Consider the following 19,297-nt stretch of genomic DNA (forward strand, 5'->3'; position numbering starts at 1 on the left):
CATTGCTTGGCGGAATGGGGAGCATCATTGTAACGGCCTACAAACTTGTGATTTTGTGGGAGTGTCCAAACTTTTAGCGCATCATACACTACCACCGCTTGGAGGTCAATTTATGTGAGTAATTGTCCGTCTGCTAGTTAGGCCAATCAGCTGTGCTTTAGGCAACGTGGACTTAACATTACAACACGTTTTCAGTTGGTTTTCTTTTCTGTGGTGATTTACATCTACTGTATTTACTCGGTTAGGTCCTGAGTCACACGTTTTGGGTTAGGCACAGGTGTGAATTACTCTTGAGAATCATGCAGAGAGCACTCCTGGCTACCCCTGGAATTTACAAGTGCAGTGTTAGAAATGGGGTTTATGGATGGCGAGGATATGCACCTAAGCCAGACTGAACCCACCACTCTATTCAAGGCAAGTAAGTTACATACCAAAGATAACCTGTGCTCACACCCAGTAGCTTGGCACGGAGCAGTCAGGCTTATCCCCAGAGGCAATGTATAAAGCGTTTGCGCAACACACTCACACCAGTGACACAATTATTACACAACAAAAGAGACCACACAGTAATACATAAAAATATCCTTTGAATTCAAAATATATATACACTACACTTACATGAATCACTGCGCCACTAGGCACCTGTCATGATGTCACATAGACCATAAGATCACTTTGCCAGTGGGGGAATAGTCATAACATCATATGTACCATAAATCCCTTAGTGTCCTATGCAACGCTCATTAGACCACAAATCACATAAGTCCCTGTGCCAGTAGGCACATGTCATAAAATGCATATAAAACACAAAGACACATTCCCTTATGTCAGTAATCAAGTTGCTGCTGAGCGACTGCCATAAACACAATTAGTGCACTAGAACACATGCTTAGAAGTTACACATGTCAAGAGTCACTTTGTAAATGCCATTACTTTAAAGGTAAATGCAACTTCAGTAATGGTACCTATTTTCCTGTCGCAAGGAATAAATGCCAGTAGTTAGGTCAGTTGCTGAGAACATACAAATCACCAGATGTCACAATGCTGTGCATAGCATGCAGGTCCTGAAAAGAAATTTGTTATCTTGAAAGCGATCATGCAGCAAGTTATGGAGGAAGAACAGGGGTCTCATAGCACCATGAAAGCCCAAACCATAGCGCCATTGTGCTTCTATTAGGACTGTTACGGTATTACCTGCATTATAATCAATGCGGGCTACACAGCTAAAGCACATGTCCTACCTTTTACCTACACAGCACCCTACTCATAGGGCTAGCTAGGGACTACCTTAGGGGTGACTTACATGTAGTAAAAGGGGTATTTCAGAGGTGGCAACCATTTTTAAGGCCACGTCACTGCGACAGTAAACTGCGCAGGCAGACCCAGCAATGGCAGAGGTCTAAGACGGGTTTGAAAGGCTACTTCTGTGGATGGCGCAAGCAGCGCTGCAGGCCCACTAGTAGCATTCAATTTACAGGCCCTGGGTATATGGGATACCACTGTACAAGGGACTTACAGGTAAATTAAACATGTCAAATAGTTGTAAGCCAATTACAGTAAGTTTACAAGAGAGCACATATACTTTAGCCATGATCAGCAGTGGTAAAGTGCCCAGAGTCATAAAACTAACCAAAATAGGTCAGAAAAAAATACAAGTGGAAGGCAAAAAGCTTGGGAATAAACTTGCAAAAAGGGCCAGGTCCAACATGCAGAGAATTTGGATCTTTTGGCTCCATTGAAGTTGGAGGAACCACACTTATATTGCATTTACATTTTAAACACGAAAATCAAGGTAGCAAATTTAGATTGGCGGTAATCTCTACTAACAGTTATCTTTCTTAAAAAGTCAAGAGACCTTTATTCTTACTATAACTTTTTAGAACATTTCCTTCCCGAGTCTGCTCCCAGCGCGGCTGGCATGACTCGCCGGTGAGGGGTGGGGTGGCATGTGGTCACGCGAGGGTGGCTAATTTTAAATAAAAAATAAAATCTTACCTTTGCCGGCCCGGTCTGGTCCCATGTTGCGTCGTCTCTGCTCCGAGAGTGCATATGGCTGGTTTGGTCAGCGCCCACAACAGTGAGGAAGCCACTCCTCCCCTGCCCTGGAGCAGCACCGCTCATCCGCCCGCCCCCAACCAAACCCTTCTGCTTTCTCGTAGTGGGAGAAGCAGAAACATAAAATGGTATTTACAATACCATTTTATGTTTCTGCTTCTCGCTCTGCGAAAAAGCAGTGGAGTGACGCTTCTCCGCCCACATGGGGGAGCCGCCCCTATCTGCTCCATAAGGAACTGGTTTAGGGAGATACCGTACCTTTGCAGCCCTTTTCTCCTTCTTAACCTCTTGCTCGAAAGTAGGGACATTCTTCTGGGTGTACTAAACATACCAACAATAATTTTTGAAGGTTCACCATGGGGCGATTAAAATGGAGTAATGTTTCAAATTTTTGTCTTAATTACAGATTAATATTATCACTTTAATTAAAAATGTATATTGTTGTTTTCATCTCTTTCATAATTTCGTATAATGTTATTTTGAAATGTGTTTTATTTACTGGGGATACCCGTCCTCTACCCCACCTTCTATGTTTTTGCTAGTGTCCTTTTTCTATTTTATTCTTATTAATATTTTGTACAGGTGTCAGCTTCTTTTTAAAATCGATGTCCCCTTCTAACTCCTGCCATCATCCATGCCTTTTTGATTGTGCCCATACCCTTCCCTTATGATTCATGTGTTACGTCTTGCACTTACCTCTTTCTCTAGCCCATATTTTTATTTCCCACTTATTTGGCTTCCCCAGCATTTCTGTGTCCTTTGTTATTTACCCAAAGACATTGCGTACCAGTGTTTTAAAAGCTTTCAGGGGATCCGCGTTTCCACTCCTCATAAGATATTGCAAGGCTGCATGGGGGAATAACCACATCAAATGTGGGACTCAGCATTAAGGGTATCGGGCCATGATTACACAATATGCTTGGAGATGTACTTCTGTCAGATGCCATTTTTCCTGAGAGTAACTTTCTGAATACTATTAATGTTACAAAGAATTCACATTCTCCTCCTGGGAATCCCAGATTTGAAATTCTATGTGAAATCCAAAATAATCCCTCTAGTTACAATGTTCTCATGTCGAAATGTAGCAAGTGTGCAATTGTGCATGCATGAATGTGCATTTACACTTGCTTAGTTCCACCCCCTCCCGCCATCCATAGGGACTTTGTACCTGTGTAAAGACCAGAGCGTATTTGAACCAGTGGAGGCTGATGGGGGCTGGCGGTATTTTGCCCCATCAGATATTTGCGGAGAGCGAAAACACACAAATCCTAAAGATGCAGGGAGAGAATGATAGAAAAACCATCGCAAACGGAGAAAGCAGGAACCAGCAAGAGTGAGGTAAAGGGTCAGGGAGTGTCTTGTGGTGGGTTAAAGACGACGCATGAGTTAGATTCGAGACTCCTCTGTCCTGTTCGGAGCACCGCCATTTAATTGCACGGGCACAGGTTTCTCAACAGAGCTCCGAGGACCGTCACTCATTTTTTAAGTTTCACATATTAAGCACTGGTAAAAACCTTATTCTACACCCTCACAATATTGCGGTTGCCCAACTTGTGCAAATTTGTAGGGTATTCATGACCTTATGTCGATATTTCCCTGAAACACACACACACCTCATACCTGGGAGAAGATTTACTCACACTTAAAATTCTGCCATTTCGGTTTATTTTTAAGTGCAAGTAAATCCAGTTAGGAGTTTAGCTTAATGTTTTGTAAATCTCAGTTTTGCACCTGTAAATGACTTTTGCGCACCAAGCTCTGGATTTGTCCACAAATTGCCTTATTTGGATCGATTTTTGATCAACACTTTCCCAGCTCAGTCTTCAGAATCATCAGTTTTTTCATCAACACAATTTTGCACATTACATCTGCAAAGTATATTTAAATGAAAATGTATGTACACCAGTCTATTTGTCTTACAAAAAAACAATTTACCTTTTCTAACGAATGTCACCGGTATTGTGTTGGAGATAAGTTCACGAGCTTCTCTGGAACACTGGCATCGGTAATTTGTGTCCTTACCGGACATCGCTGCGGGGCATGAAGAAATATTTGCCCGGAGTTCAAATTCTCGGCAATTGCTACCAGTGGTTATGGTACCTAGAATACAATGAAAGCGGTAGCAGTTAATATCGTAACATATTTAAATATGCATTGATGGAGGAGGATCCGCTGTACCACTCGCGAACTGTGAGGTTTCTCATTGGTTGAAATCACACTACAAGCACTTGGCAGCAATAGGTCCACAATCGTCTGAGTCTGCAATTAAGTGGTTTGAACCATAGGTAGAACGGAAAGCCCACTTATAATAGCATATAAATTCACCACCTAATTCAATCAAAGTTCCAACTTGCACAAAATACTTACAGGTAACACTCAGCATTCATAATTGAGTTTTTGGGTTCATTTCTACCATCTAGGAGGCTTTCGCTAGTCCACAGGCATAGGGACGAGAAAGACGGCATTACTTCCTTGCAGGTTATGAGTACAGAATGTGCACGCTTACTTGACTTTGAACAAACCAGTTAGTGTTAGAACTGGGGGTCTCTAGTTGGCCATGGTTTGCACCTTTGACCAAGTAGGGACCCTTGCTTCTAGTCAGGGTAAGGGGCTACACTCTTAAATAACCCCTGCTCACCCCCTAGGTAGCTTGGCACGAGAAGGCAGGCTTCTCTCTGAGGCAGTGTGTAAAGCATCTGTGAACACATACAGTAATACAGTGAAAACACTACAGATGGACACCACACAGGTTTTATAAAAATAAGTATTCTTTTTATAGACTTAACACAAGACCAAATGACAAAATTCCACAATACTGTACTCAAAAATAGACTTTAACTCCTTCGCTGCTAGGCCTCCCCCCCCCCCGTGACTAAGCCTTTTTTTGGCTATTTGGGGTAGTTCGTGGTTAGGCCCCTGTAACTTTTTGACCACATAAGGTATCCACGCCAAATGTGTGTCCTTTTTTTCCAACATCATGGGGATTCTAAAGGTACCCAGGGTTTGTAGACTCCCTTGGAGTGGGCCCAGAATTTAGCCAAAATACAGGTAAATTTGTTTTGGGGGGAAAAATGGAAAAAAAGGGCTCCAGATGAAAGCATCTGTTTTTTTCTCTGAAAATGGTATCAAAAAAGGGGTTGTGGTGCCGAAATCACCATCTTCCCAGCTTTCAGGCACAAGCAGACTTTTGTCAGAAAACCAACATTTTTTACACAGTTTTGGCATTTTTCTGGGACATGGCCTATTTTTGCTATTTTTTGTGCTTACAACCTCTTTCCAGGTAATGGTAGAAATAGGTATGAAAGCAATAATGGATCCTTGAAAGTTAAACATTTTAGAAAAGTAGACAAACGTCTGAATTCAACAAGGGGTCATTTGTGTAGATCCTTCAAGGTTCCTTTATAGAAACTAACCGTTGAATATAGGAAAAATTGAAAATTAGTTGAAAAAAACAGCCATTTGTGTCAACGTTTTTACCTGTAACTTCTTCTAATTATGAAGACTGTTTGAAAGCAATATACCGTTACACCAGCTAGACTTTACTGGTTGTGGGGATAAATAGGACTTGTAGGTTCACCTAGAAACGGATGAACCCAGAGCCAAAAACTGAGCAGCGTCTTGAAATGGTTTTTTATTATGTACCAGGTATATAGCAATTAATTTGGGAAAATGTATACATGGAAAAATTGGTATGAAAGACACCTATGTATTTCTGAAATTGGAACAAAATATAGAGTTTAGAAACAGTAGATAAATATCCGAAATTGTGAGTACCTATACTAGCATGAGAGTTATAGGTCATTTTTCAAAATGACTTATTTTTAGGTCTCGGCTAGCGAAGGCTGCGCTTGCGCAGTCTCGCTCGCGAGATTTAACGTTTTCTAGTAGTGGGGCTTGAACCCGCCCCTCTTCTCCATTGGCTGGCCTCTTAAATGCTGGTCAGCCATTGGAGAAGAGCTTTGTCTCTCGAAACAAGCCCCGTCTTTTTCGGATTCGGGGGCGTGTTTTTTCGTGTCTTTCACTTTTTTTAAGTCCCGCACCTTTTACACTGGTGGGCGTGTTTGTATTTTTATTTTTTTTACATGGACGTTCGTGTTCATTAGGTCTCGGCGACCGAAGGCTGCGCTTGTTGATCCTTTGGGTCGAGTTCACGCTATATAAATATGCACAAAAAACCATACCCACTCTCGGTTCTTTGTCCAAGTTTGCACGAGCGGCCGTTCATTGCGCCTCAAAATGCGCTCCCGGTGCAGACAGCTGTGAGTTGGCAGGTAGGAGTACGTTGTTGCTGTTTGCATGACCCTTATAGTGTTCTGTAGAAATATAGCTGTTCTTTCTTGATAATTGTTATGGTGATGTGTGGCCTCGCTTTATTTAGGTGTACCTGCTGTTTACATCGATTGTTTACGGTTTGCCCTGCTGTTGCTGCCTTTTGCTCATGTTTGGATTTTTGGTTTTTCTTTGCAGACGTAGGCTTCCTGTTTGTGGAGCTGTCCTTTCCTTCTTCCCCTAACCCCCAGCCTCAGACTCTCCCCATTCATGGCTACGCTTAAGTGCACAGCCTCCTCATTGCAGGTGGCTCAGGGCTTGGAGGTTATAAATACCCCCTCCCTTTCTCCATTGTTGTGCTTGGCGCAGGGCTGGCACATTAACCCTCTCTGCCCCACTGTACACCCACGGGCCGTGACCGCCTCTAAAGCGAGACCAAGAGCCGAATCAACTTTACTTAAAAGCACCAGCAGGGGAAGGGAGCTGGTGCGTGTCGAGGTGGGAGTGCCCCTCTGTCACATCTATACACTTGAGCAGGAAATCTGAAGGCTGCATAAACAGACCCCTCTGTGGTGCACGGAGTTCAGCGTGCAGAAGGATCTCCGCTCACAGAGCCGCTCTTCCTGCTGACAGAGGGGTGGAGGGGGAGCCAAGCAGCCGGAGCAGGCATTTCTTTTGGCGAATGTACTGCATCTGGGGCTTATGTCTGCCCGTGTCCGACTGCAACTTCTACTACCCGAATTACCCGTATTCGGACGGGTGAGGGTGCACCTGGGACATTTTATGTTACTTTTCTGAAGAATGTCGTCGTGAAAGCGGTGCTGAGATTTTGAAACATTTCAATCTATCTTTGTGTAAAAGACATTGCCATTTGCAATGGCAATAGCTCTAACTAAAACAATTGCGAGACCTATTGCATTTTTAATGCTTGGTTTTGAAAGCTCTACCTTTACTCGGATCTAGTCGAAATGAACAGAAGGGAAATTGGCTTGTAGCGCAAGTAACAATTTAGTGTCACTTTTAACTGGGCCGAAACTAAGTTAGTGTAAATTTACCGAGCTTCTTTCTTTCCAGGTTGTCCACTGGTTTTGTTTTTGAGTTCATTCGTTTTGGCACTGTCCCTACTTGTGTCACCCGTCCTAGTCGGTATTTTTCCCAGTGCTCAGCCCCTTTGTTCCCAGCTGCTTACTGCACAGATGGTCTTTCTTTATGCATACTTGGTACATTATTTATTGGAGTATAAATAGTGGCACTGTGTGATGTTTTCCATAAGCCAAGCTTTCCTCTTAGTCACGTAACTCCTACTGGACTGCTTAGCTGCATCAGTTCCTGATTTTAAGCCAAGTATCATCTTCCCTAGATATTGGACTTAGGCCAACTTGTAACTGGAGTAAAGAAAATGATATGTAGTAGTTTAAAGTAAACTATTATTTACAGCCTACGGTATATATGTATTTTTTCATTCGTTTGGACTAAGCATTATGGACTACTATGCATCCTCTACTACACACACTGTCTTACACACTATACCACACAATTCCGCCATACACTCTCTACCACATACTCTTTACTACACACACTCTTTACTACACACACTCTTTACTACACACACTCTTTACTAGGCACACTCTGTGTGTGTGTGTGTAGGTGTGTAGGTGGCTCTGTGTGGGTGGCTCTATTTGTGTGTGGGTTGCTCTATGTGAATAGCTCTGTGTAGGTGGCTCTGTGTGGGAGGCTTTGTGTGTGTGGCTCTGTGTGTGGGTGCAAATGCAATAGGTCTCGGATTTGAGAGAGATTAAGCTATTGACATTGTAAATAACAATGCCGTTTCTTTAAATGTTTTAAAAACAAAAACATAAACAAAAATAATGTCATGAACAATGCCAATGCTCATGTTAACTTTAACAATGCCGAGACCATTGTTTATACATTGTCTTTCATTTGGAAGGCAGAAATGCATCGAAAGTCAACAGGTAATAACAGTTACTCTACAATTCGGTGTTACCCTAAGTCTCCTGATAAAAATGGAACCTCACTTGTGTGGGTAGGCCTAGTGCCCGCGACAGGAAACGGCTCAAAATGCAACATGGACACACCCTATTTTCACAGTGAAAACTGACCCTTGTTTGCAAAGTGCCTAGCTGTAGATTTTGAACTCTAGCGCTGTCGCCACCTAAGGAAACCTAGCAAACCTATACATTTTTTAATACCAGACACCCAGGGGAATCCAGGATGGGGTGACTTGTCTGGCTCTCACTAGGTTCTGTTACCCAGAATCCCTTGCAAACCTCAAAATGTGTCAAAAAACTCATTTTCCTCACATTTCTGTGGCTGAAAGTTCTGGATCTGCGTAGACCCACAAATTTCCTACCACCCAGAACTCCCCCAGGTCTCCCGATAAAAATGGCACCTCACTCATGTGGGTGCCCCAAGTACCCGCGATAGGCAAGGGCCCAAAATGTATTGAGGAGACATCAAAATGACCTATCACAAAACAACCTGGTTTTGAAAGGGGGGTCACCTGGGTTTTTGGCCCCCGGCCTTGGTGCCCATCTTGGGAAACCTACCAATCCCTCTGGTGCCTGCATCAGAGGAATTTCTGGTGGCATATGCCAGGATTGGCGGGAGCCATCCTGCGCACATGAGCACTGTGGCGTACTTGGCTCTCAGCTCTCGGCTGTCGTACGCACACAAAGGGTTAAGAGGTGTTGTTTATGCTTGAAAGGCTAACCACCTTCCATTTAGTGTAGGTCTCCTGCTGTTCAGTGACCAAAGCGTGGTCCTGTATGGATTCCAGTGCCAAGGTCAGTGGCTCTCCCCTGGTCTGTGCCTGTTGAATCGTGCTTTCAGCTCTGCCGCAGATGCACCCTTGCATCTATTCACCACCTAAAGTGAAGGTGGTGACTTTCTGTGTACTTAAAATATGCATTGGAGGTTCAACTGGCTTTTTCCTTTTTCTGTTGTCCTTGGCCACTGCCTTCAAGTAAAAAAGAGGGGATGTAATTTCAATTTGTCTTGATTATTATCTTGGCCTTGCTCTTCAGCATTGGGTATTGCTTGTTGTCTCTCGGTTGTACAGTGCATGGTGATTTCAGAGCTATTTGTATAATTTTTGATTCATTTAAGTCTTTTTAAAGACTCCGGCAGCTTTTTCTTTTCTTTGCATGATAGAAGTTTTTGTCGCTTTTCCACCTCTTGGGGATTCTTCATGTTCAATGTTTCTGATGGATTCTCATTTGCATTGTCATTTGCTCTTGAGATGTCTAATTGACTTGGGGAGAGGGCACCTTGCTGCTCGACCTCGCAAGTGTCCTTTTGATATGTTTTATGTTCAGCTCTCAGTTGTTCGTGCACAGCCGTAAGCAAGGATATTCCATTCTGTCCAGCCTCTCTGATGACTATAGGCATCTGACACCCTGAGGGGTCTGAAGGGGTGTCATTACCTGCCCGCTCAGAGGTCTGCTCTTTTGTTGCATTAATGAAAGGAAAGTTATTCTAACCAGTATTAAAGTCTGTGTTTTTTAAGTGTTTCTCTAGTGATGATAACAATTCAGGTAAGATGGAAATTTGTCTATTATGGCATTGTGACTTGCAGCATCGTCTGACTTGCCATGGGGCTTATGGCTGCATGCACATTTGGCTAGTTTCTGGTCTAGCATCCATCTTTTTACCAAGCGTCATCATGTTTTGGGAATGCAGTTGTACAAGATCCACTTTGACCTCTAATTTGTGTGACTGCCATGTCAAGGCTTTGACAGTAGCTAGTAAGGAAGAGTTAATGGTATTGAGAATCATGTTGGGAGCAAGTGCTTCTTCATTCTCCATGTATATACGTGTGTTGATTTGTGAAGGACATGCACCTTTGAACATTGCCCCCATCTCCTCCTTACTGAGCGGTTTTCCTCTCCCTCTGCTTCTGTGTGGTTATCGTCCCTGGTTGGTTCGCAGAAAAGGTTTTTGAGAGTTCGAGGCTTAAGGACTGGGAGGCTCAGTTGAAGGTCTGGTTGGAGAAACTGAACAATAACCATTGTCACTCTTTGCAGGTGCATAATGGGGTTGAGCTTTCCAGTTTGTCTCTAACCATGTCCATGGGCCATTGTATCTCATGGTCAGATTGGTGGTTGATAGGTTGATGAATTTGAGCAATCATTTTCCATCCCTTCACTAGCACGTCACGGCTGCCCCAGTTTAACCATTTGTTTAGTTGAAGTGGGAGGAGTCCTGTCTTTGGCTTGGTGTCTCCCCTGATTGTTGAGGTAACCTCATTAATCTCAATATCCTCATGTTCGGTCTCTAGTTTTGGGCCGGAATTTGAGCCCTTTTGGTCACTTTGGACCCTTAAATTGCTCAACCGCTCCTTCGATGTTGTGCCATCGGAGGCCAGCCTGTAGGTGAATATGGGCCTTGAATTTTTTTGGATAACTTGAGTTTATTGGTTAATAACAGATTTTGAGGGAGCCGCCCTAGCCCTCATGAAATATTTCTATATGGCACTGTTGCTCCTTGAGGTGGTACCTGTTTGGCCTTCCTTTCCACCGGCTGAACTGATCCTCGCCGTCTGGCCTGTCCCTTGTAATAATTGTGTCAGTGGCAACTGCTGTGGCGAGGTCTCCTTCAAGGCAACATCTTTGCTGGAGCATGGAGGCAGCTGGTCCTGGTCGTTTGCTCTCTCTTTTGTGGGCCATAGTCTCCGCTTGACCAACTTTCTTCTTAACTTGATGTGAGTTGCATGACTCAAAAACTGTATTGGAGAGGTTCTAGTTCAAAGCAAATTCTGTTGTCTAATCTTATTGACGCCACTCTCAGAGCCGCGATGTCAACCTCGCTGCTACAACTGCCGTCGATATGACCTCAAGCTTTATTGGAGTTGGCACTGATTTTCCCACCACCACTAATGTAGTACTTGGTCTATGCTCTAAGTTCTGTACCCAATATATAGATCACTGTGTCAGATTTACTTGGTTTCTTTAATTTGCCCTGATTCCTTAGGCTGAGTATCCGGATGTGGTCAGTGTGTGCTCGTAATGTTATTTGGTTGTCTAAATTTTAAATGGTAATAAGTGCAGTGGTAGGAGATAGGCGGGAGCACACTATGTGCCTCCAAGCTGCACCCAGTACAAGCTGGGCCGCTTCCACAGGCTCACACTTACAAGGACTGAGTACAGCCCTTCAGCTCACTAGCTGCTGGTAGCTGTATCCGGCTGCCCAGCTGCCCGGCAGCCCCTGGTCCTAGTCGAATGCGCCTTATTCATGAACGGTGTGTCACCGTTTCACCATGGGTGGTTAGGTTGCGGGGGGGCTCTATCTTAGAACTGTCCTTTCTTCATTTATGTTTGATGTGCTCCGCAGTGCTCAACTGCTGTGTCCACCCGGTGCTAACCAGTACGCATGAACAGACTTGCAGTATCAAAGCCACTGGAGCAGTTATCCTTCTAATTCAGGAAAGTGCTCCTTCGGTCACCTCGTAAGCTTACAGGGATGTTATGTCTGCTCTGGGTGTTTATCTGCAACTCACCAACTTAATTCGACATAGTAAGGGATTAGTTAGGTGAGCAAGCTTTGATATGCTCACCAGATCTTGACCCCTGGGGTACCGAATGTATGATTGAGTTAGTTGCATAATCCGTGTGAAGTCTAGAGTGCATTAAATGATTTGACTAGAGGAGTAATAAGTGGTTGCACTTCATATTATATGCTCTCAGGGCCAAATACCTGTTTTGGATCTCCCTAGGAAGTTCGCAGAGCAAACTTGCCTGACCCTGAAACTAAACAAATTGCTGTTGCAAAACATTCAAGAAGTCAGAACTAAACTATCCAATGTGACACATTGCAACTTAGTTACCTGTGACCTTAAGATTTCTAAAGCAGCTGACAGTTGTCTTAGCAAAGTTCGAGAAAAGATTCCTGATTTTTTGTTGCAGTTGTATATAGAGCTAACTCGACCCAAAGGTATTGGAGTACTCCACATGATAAACAATTTAAGTTATCCTACTAACTACCCCATTCCAGTTCCTGGAGTCGAAGGCAAAAACAAAGAAGGTCCCCATCGCTCACATTAAAAGCATCATGTATTTTATTCCGTTCAACAGAACGCATTTTAACACCAAAGTGCCTTCAGAGTACAACCTCTCAGTCTCTCCCTACTCTGGAGGAACTACTCCAGGAAGAGTATAGCTGGTTTCCTGAGTTCCAATCCCGGGACTGCAGAACCTACTATGTCTCCAGCTTTACACCAAGTTCATGATTCCACATAGGAACCTGTTGCTGCAGTGCCAGCAATTCTATGCTCTGGTTTAACATGAATTTCAACATCAATGATTCCTTTTTGAAAAACCATGCTTTAAGAAAATGAAACTGAATTCTACATAGACTTTCACAATCCACAGTCACGCTACGCCATGGATTTTGTCTTGCATATTATTGGTTTCGTGACAGGTACCTGATACCACCATGCGAGGATCCCAACAATAGTTTTTTTAATCACATGGCTGAGAACGTTGACTGTTGTTCTACTGCTACTGAATGGACATTACGTCCCTGAAAGAACTGTTCCACAAACGGTTGTTTGAGAGCTTCAACTGCATCTCTCATCTAACATACCGTAACAAGATCTCTATGCTGCCAATAATACAGCATATTCTATGCCCGAGGGCATAGTTGGGAAACTTTTTCTTATTACGTTATGGGACCCACAAAGGCAGTGGTTCTCAAACTTTTTCGACCCGCAGCTTACTTGACCAATTTACTGTTGGCCACAGCTCCCCATTACATTACTTTTTTTTGGCGGTGGAGGGGTCACAATTGCACTATATGAAACTGCAAAAAAAGGAACTGTTATATGGCTAGATGAGTCTCCGCTTTGAGACCATATTCTCGATCAAGAGGTGTCTTTGAATCTGGATATGACAGTGCACTGGACACCATAAGGAGAAACTGCATTGTTTAATTTGTCACTATCAGGAACGTTTTAGGTTGGGCGTTACCCACAACCTTTGGTTTTTAATAAAAAAATTATATATAATATACATACTTTCAGGGGTTTTCTTTCAGCCCTGTTTATCCATTAATAGTCTACTGTGGTCTCTTTCACATTTTGCTTCTGTCCACCACAAAACATGGAATGAGGCACAACATAGGCCAACTTCAACCATTGATTTACCTGGCTGTGAGTAATGGCACTTTGCTCTTGCACAATATGCAATGTAATGCTCAATTTAATTCAATTCAGAATCTTTATTTGGTTACAAAAGTAGCCAGAACAGTACATACGTAAAGGATAGACACATATTGAAAAACATTCATACACTTATGTATTATCATCATTATAGTAGTAAACAATCAATAAAAAGTCTCCTTGTCATTCCCTCATTAAAAAACTTAAAAAGTGGTCATTGTAAGCTGAGTGCACAAAGCCTTTTTCATGAACAGTCCGACGTGGAAGATACATTCCTCATTGTTCAACTGCAACAAAATATTTTAAGCTTCTCTAAAATTGGGGATACATTGCCTCTTAAATAATGGTAATAAAATACTTTTAGTATACAATGAATGAAAATCCCAGAATAATAAAAAATGTAGCATTGATTGGCCCAGTCTCCCATTAGACGAACAGGGACGGGAGTCTAAATTTGTTTGAAAACCTAGTGGGCATCTTAACAGATATTTCACTGTGCCATCCCTGAAAGGGAACAGCAATGTAATGCTCATTCATCAGCCTTCTAGCAGAGACCATATATAACAATGGCTAATGCAGCATCAGTTCACAGCAAAGGGAAAGAGAATACATCAAAATGTCAAATGCAATCCAGGCAGCTTGTTGTTTCTGTACACCACCATACACTGAAAGAGGAGGCATGTAAATCCCTACTTCGTGCATTCAGGAATCAAACTTCTATCACACAATTTGTTACCATGGAAAGCCTGAGAAACTATGGTTATTTAAAGGCCAGACTGACTGTTACGAACACAGGACTGAATGTAGAAAAACATGTTAACACTAGCATGTTTCACTACATGAAAAAAGAGCCCTGATGTAAAATATCAGCAATATTCCGGCAAAGCTGAGTGTAACAGTGAAAACAAAACTGAGTCACCTTGAGTGTGTAGGGCAGGGGTACCATTCTTCTGAAATACTGTGTTTTTGTTTAGATGATGAGGCTAACAAAAGGGGAAACACGGATAAGTAGAACATGTCCTTCAGCAATCACAATGATGCAGCTAGTTTCCAAGTCTGGAGGTATGTGCTCATACCAGCATCTCGTGGCTGTTATAGGAACTGCAGTTCAAGGAAACGATCTGCAAAACTTCACTGCTGAACAATGTGTGCAACATTGATAGTTTTGTAGTGACCGTGACACCCCTGGCTGAGTTTTGTGGTTTACTGGGGTGCCCGGCGCACAGCAACTACTGCACTAAGGCATTGCAATTTACAAAAGTGTTGCCAAACTGAAAAAATTATGTGATTATTCCTGATTCCTTTTCAGGTCCATGGGACATTTGAGTAACATATTACAAATTATACACAACAGGAACACTGCAAGGCCTTGTGCACAAATACACATACAATTTTCAGAGAGTTTCCATGTTCAACATTGCTAACGCATCAAGCACATCTGCTTTTTGCTACACGCTGAAAACAGAGAAACTTCAGGGAAATGTGATTAAGCACAAATAACACTCACAGACTCAATTACACTGCACATTGTGTTGAAACACTTACTTTGGTAGGCTAGGAGCCTGGAAAGAAAAAAAATGCTGATAGTAAATTAACTAAAATGATTCAGAATGGTATTTTCAATTTAACAGTATGTGATTTTAATGTAAAGATTTATGGCTTCAAGATACATACATCTGTTTCTAAGCAATTATTTATAACTATGCAAAAACAAATGAAAACATTGTAATCTTATTTTTTTTTCCTCATGAAAAAGATTGTTTTAAAAGTGTGCCTTGGCACAAAAATAGATTTGATGAATTATTTTCATTGACAAATTAAAAAGAGCTTGTTCCGACCTGAATTCCAAATGAGGTATGTTAACCTCAAAATGGCAACAAACACTGAATGAGATATGTATGCAAAAGCTCGATTGGGGGGGGTCAAGGGCAATTGACTGAAGAAATTAAAGTTGTTAGGGGGGTTCGGCAAGGGTGTGTCCTGGCTCCCACCCTGTTTTCACTTTTTATAAACGGGGTGGTGAAGCATTTGGAGGAAGTTCCTGGTGACGCACCTACACTAGGGGATGGAAAAGTAACAACTTTACTATTCGCGGACAACACATTAGTAGTCTCCATGGCCCCTAGTGGCCTTCAACTCCTTCTTGACCGCTTTATGGCCTTTTGCAATCAGAGAGGACTAGAGGCTAATACCTCAAAAACTAAGCTCCTGACATTGAACCCTCACAAATTGTTTAAAGGTAAACTGACCCTGGGAAGGACTCCTTTGGAGAAAGTGTCTACTTTTGATTATTTGGGGGTGACACTTTCAGAGACAATGGCATTGAAGCACCACATCATCAAAAGGAACCTTCAGCAGAAGAAAAGCTCTGGGGCATTGTTGAAAGAGCACAGGACCACTCAATCTAGGCCAATAGCAGCCCCACTGCAGATTTACGATCAGAAGGGAGTAACATCTGCCCTGTACAGGGCTGAAATATGGGGTTTTGACAATCTTGAGGTTCTTTTACACACTTAAAATAGGTTTTTAAGATCTTTATGCTCTCTCCCCCAGAGCACTCCGCTTATTCCTCTGAGACTGAATATGGGTAGGTCCACTATTGTTGATAACGCTATGCTCCATCTCCTTCTCTTTTGGCTACGACTTAAACAAACACCTGATCTCAGTCACTATGCTACAGCCTTTGGTAACCTTTACAAACTTGATTGTTTAAAAAAAATTAGGCTGGTTTACTAAAGTTAAAGCACTGCTCTCTCTCATAGGCCTGGGTACCCTGTGGGAGGTTTCTGATCCTAGCCTCCTAGCCAGCAGAGACGTTGTAAAATCCCACTATTGGAATTGGATGGTACGGTCAACTGTTTCCCACCCCTCTGCTGGCCGCCTGACATCATAGTTTATGGAGTTTAAGTGGATAGGTATGTACGAACAGTATATGGAGGTAATTTTGGCCCCACAAGACAGGAAGCTCTACATGCAGTTTAGATTTGGTTGCCTTCCTGTGAATGTCTTTAAAGTGGCTTGGCAACGATCTTCCGAGGCTGGACAGCATTGCTCTGTTTGCCCCGGGACACTCGAAACAGTTAAACATGTCTTTTTTGTGTGTCCATTATATATTACAACGAGACTGAAATGGCTGGCCCCTGTATGTAGGCTGATGGGTGGAACCCAGTGCCACCAAGAAGCATTTTGTATCTTAAAAACAGATCCTGGGCCATTAAAAGTCTGCACAGTGGCAACATTTTTGGGGAAAATTTGGATTATTAGGAGATTTGCAATACAAAAAGAGACAAAACATACTCCCCTGGTCTTCTTGTTACCTTGTTTCATCATATCCTAACACGTTTTTTCTCTTTTAGTCCTATTTAATTGTTTTTACCTGTTTAGTAAATTATAGCGAACTGTTAACCATCTTAAAGCTAGCATTATGAACGAATTGTCGTTACTCTGGCTGTACTGTACCTTTATACTGTTTTGCACTTGCACTTTCTTCAAAATCCTGTGTGGGTTTATTTTTATATTATTAGAAGGCTTATTTCTTTTACCTATTTTTTAGCATTGTTTTAAATAACCATACTATGTTGCTGGTTTTAACACAATATTCAAATTCTGATTTTGATTGTAAAATGACTACATTGGTATCAACTGAACTTCTGTAATGCATGCACTTACACTTTGATGGTCATAACAACCGAATAAAGTTAAAGTTGATTGATTGCAACAAACATTGTTTTTTTTCTACAAAGACCTTATTTTTCATCTGAGAGTTAAAGGTTTTCAAGGACCAGATTACCTCACATTTTATCTTCTTTTGCTGTCACTTTTTGCAGCAGCAGCTGTCATGTCCTGTGTGTGTGTGTGATGTCTCTGGTGATCCTACGCATACTCCTAACAAGTATTACAGAATCTGTTAGGTGTGACTGGATGTTGTTCACAAAATTTGTGGCGCAGTGTGTTCAGTTAACAGTTGCATGCTGAAGTATAAAGACGTGCAAACCAGACTCCGTTTTGGTGTATTGTCAAGATGTAATTTGGTGAATAATTCAGCGTGTCACACTTGCTTTTCACTACAGAGATGATATAATAGAGTTTGAAGCTACATGAAAGGAACATGATAAAGCACTCCCACAAGTATGTCATTTTCTTGCTGTTGTAGGTCTCGCACTAAATGTAGAGAAGTGTGAGTTTCATAAAAACAAACTTAAATTCTTTGGGCATATTTTCTCTGAAAAGGGAATGACTCCTGACCCCGAATAGGTACAAGCATTATCGTCTACTTGCCCTTCAGAAGATGATACCATGCTGTGATCCTTCTTATGCATGACCAGCTACTGCTCTAGGTGCATTTGTGATTTTGCCACTGGGACTGCCTCTCTAAGAGAACTAACAAAGTGAGATGTCCTGTGTGAATGGTCATCTGAATGTAACCAAAGTTTCGAGAAAATAAAACACACAATTGAAAATGCAACTACAGTTGAAAGGGAGTTTAAAGCTTATCATCTATGCAACTATATCCAACAAAACGACTCAGCACCCTCTGAACATGTTTGAACTCCCTATGTAAGCCTGAGAGAGGATTGGGGTTGACTACTTCGGACTCCTCAATAATGGAAATTATTGCATGGTAGTTGTCGATGAGTACTCACGTTTTCCACTAATGGAAGACTTATCATCAACCACACATGACAGAGTCATCGATAGAATGGATGACATTTTCACAACATACGGTGTACCACCCATTCTCAAATATGACAATGGTCCCCCTTCAATAGCAGAGAGTTCAATGAATTTCTTAATCGATTGAGCCTCAAACATCAGAAAAGTATACCTCTCTACCCACAGGCAAATGGAATTGTTGAACAATTTATGAGTACTTTGAAAAGGGTGATTTAGCGTGCTGCACTGGAAGGCACCAATCTCAAGTCAGCTTTACGCCTAGCCCTCCATGCCTACCGTTACACTCCTCATTCCATGACAGTAATATGTCCTGCCATCTGATGGTTAGGGAGAGCTCATGGAACAAAGATACCACAATGTACCACCAGTCGGTCAATAAACCCTGATGGGATTTGTGTCACTGAAATCTCTCGCAAATGCAAAATGAAGGCTTACGTCGATAAGCGCCAATGCATCGAGACATGGTTTTTGAGAAAAATTAGAGTGAGTTCTTGTCAAGCAAAAGCAGACATGCAAGACTGACACTCCATTGCCCCTTCCCAGGACATGATTAAAAACTGCTTGGGGTGACAAAAGGGAGGCAGGCCTGGTGTCAGATTCCTTTATGTGTGGAGGATGTACAGCCCTTTGAAGTGGTCTGCTGGTTGAGTCTTCCTTCTCAAACACCAAGGCAGTACTCTGGCAGTATGGCAGTCCTTCTTCTGTAACATTCCAGGGGTTCAGGAGTGTCCTAGACAGTGGGTCTAGAGGTCCGATATTTATACCGGGTGCCAGCCTTTGTGTTGGGGAGACTCTCTATTCTATAGCATCTGGTTCTGGAAAGCCCTGCCCCTCTCATGTCAAGATTCCAAAATGTTTGGGGGAGACAAAGGGCAGGCAGACATGGTGTCAGATTCCTTTATGTGTGCAGGATGAAAAGTCCTTTGAAGTGTAAGTAATGCTGGGTACGGCTCCTCCCCATTTCCTGCAACAATGGTCCAACCTGTCCATACTTAAGCCCTCTTTGGGCTATAGTCTGGAAGGAACTCTCAAACCCCAACAGCATAAGCATTAACAGTCATGTGACGCAGGGCACTGGCAGAATACAAACATGGTTGGGACAAGGAAATGCCAAATTTCTCAAAG

The 19,297-nt window shown here is 42.5% G+C and overlaps 1 protein-coding gene across 2 annotated transcripts in view; it reads right to left on the reverse strand.

Moving 5' to 3' along the window:
• Window positions 1-19,297, reverse strand: part of LOC146816680 (adhesion G protein-coupled receptor F5-like) — an 873,687-nt gene that overhangs the window by 292,596 nt on the left and 561,794 nt on the right. For both annotated transcript variants that reach the window (XM_085610573.1, XM_085610572.1), the window contains exon 11: window positions 3,991-4,155. In XM_085610573.1, coding sequence (XP_085466699.1) covers window positions 3,991-4,155 — 165 coding nt within the window. The remainder of the gene's footprint in view (window positions 1-3,990; window positions 4,156-19,297) is intronic.

Source organism: Triturus cristatus, chromosome 6 (genome assembly GCF_964204655.1).
Source record: "Triturus cristatus chromosome 6, aTriCri1.1, whole genome shotgun sequence".
NCBI lineage: Eukaryota > Metazoa > Chordata > Amphibia > Caudata > Salamandridae > Triturus > Triturus cristatus.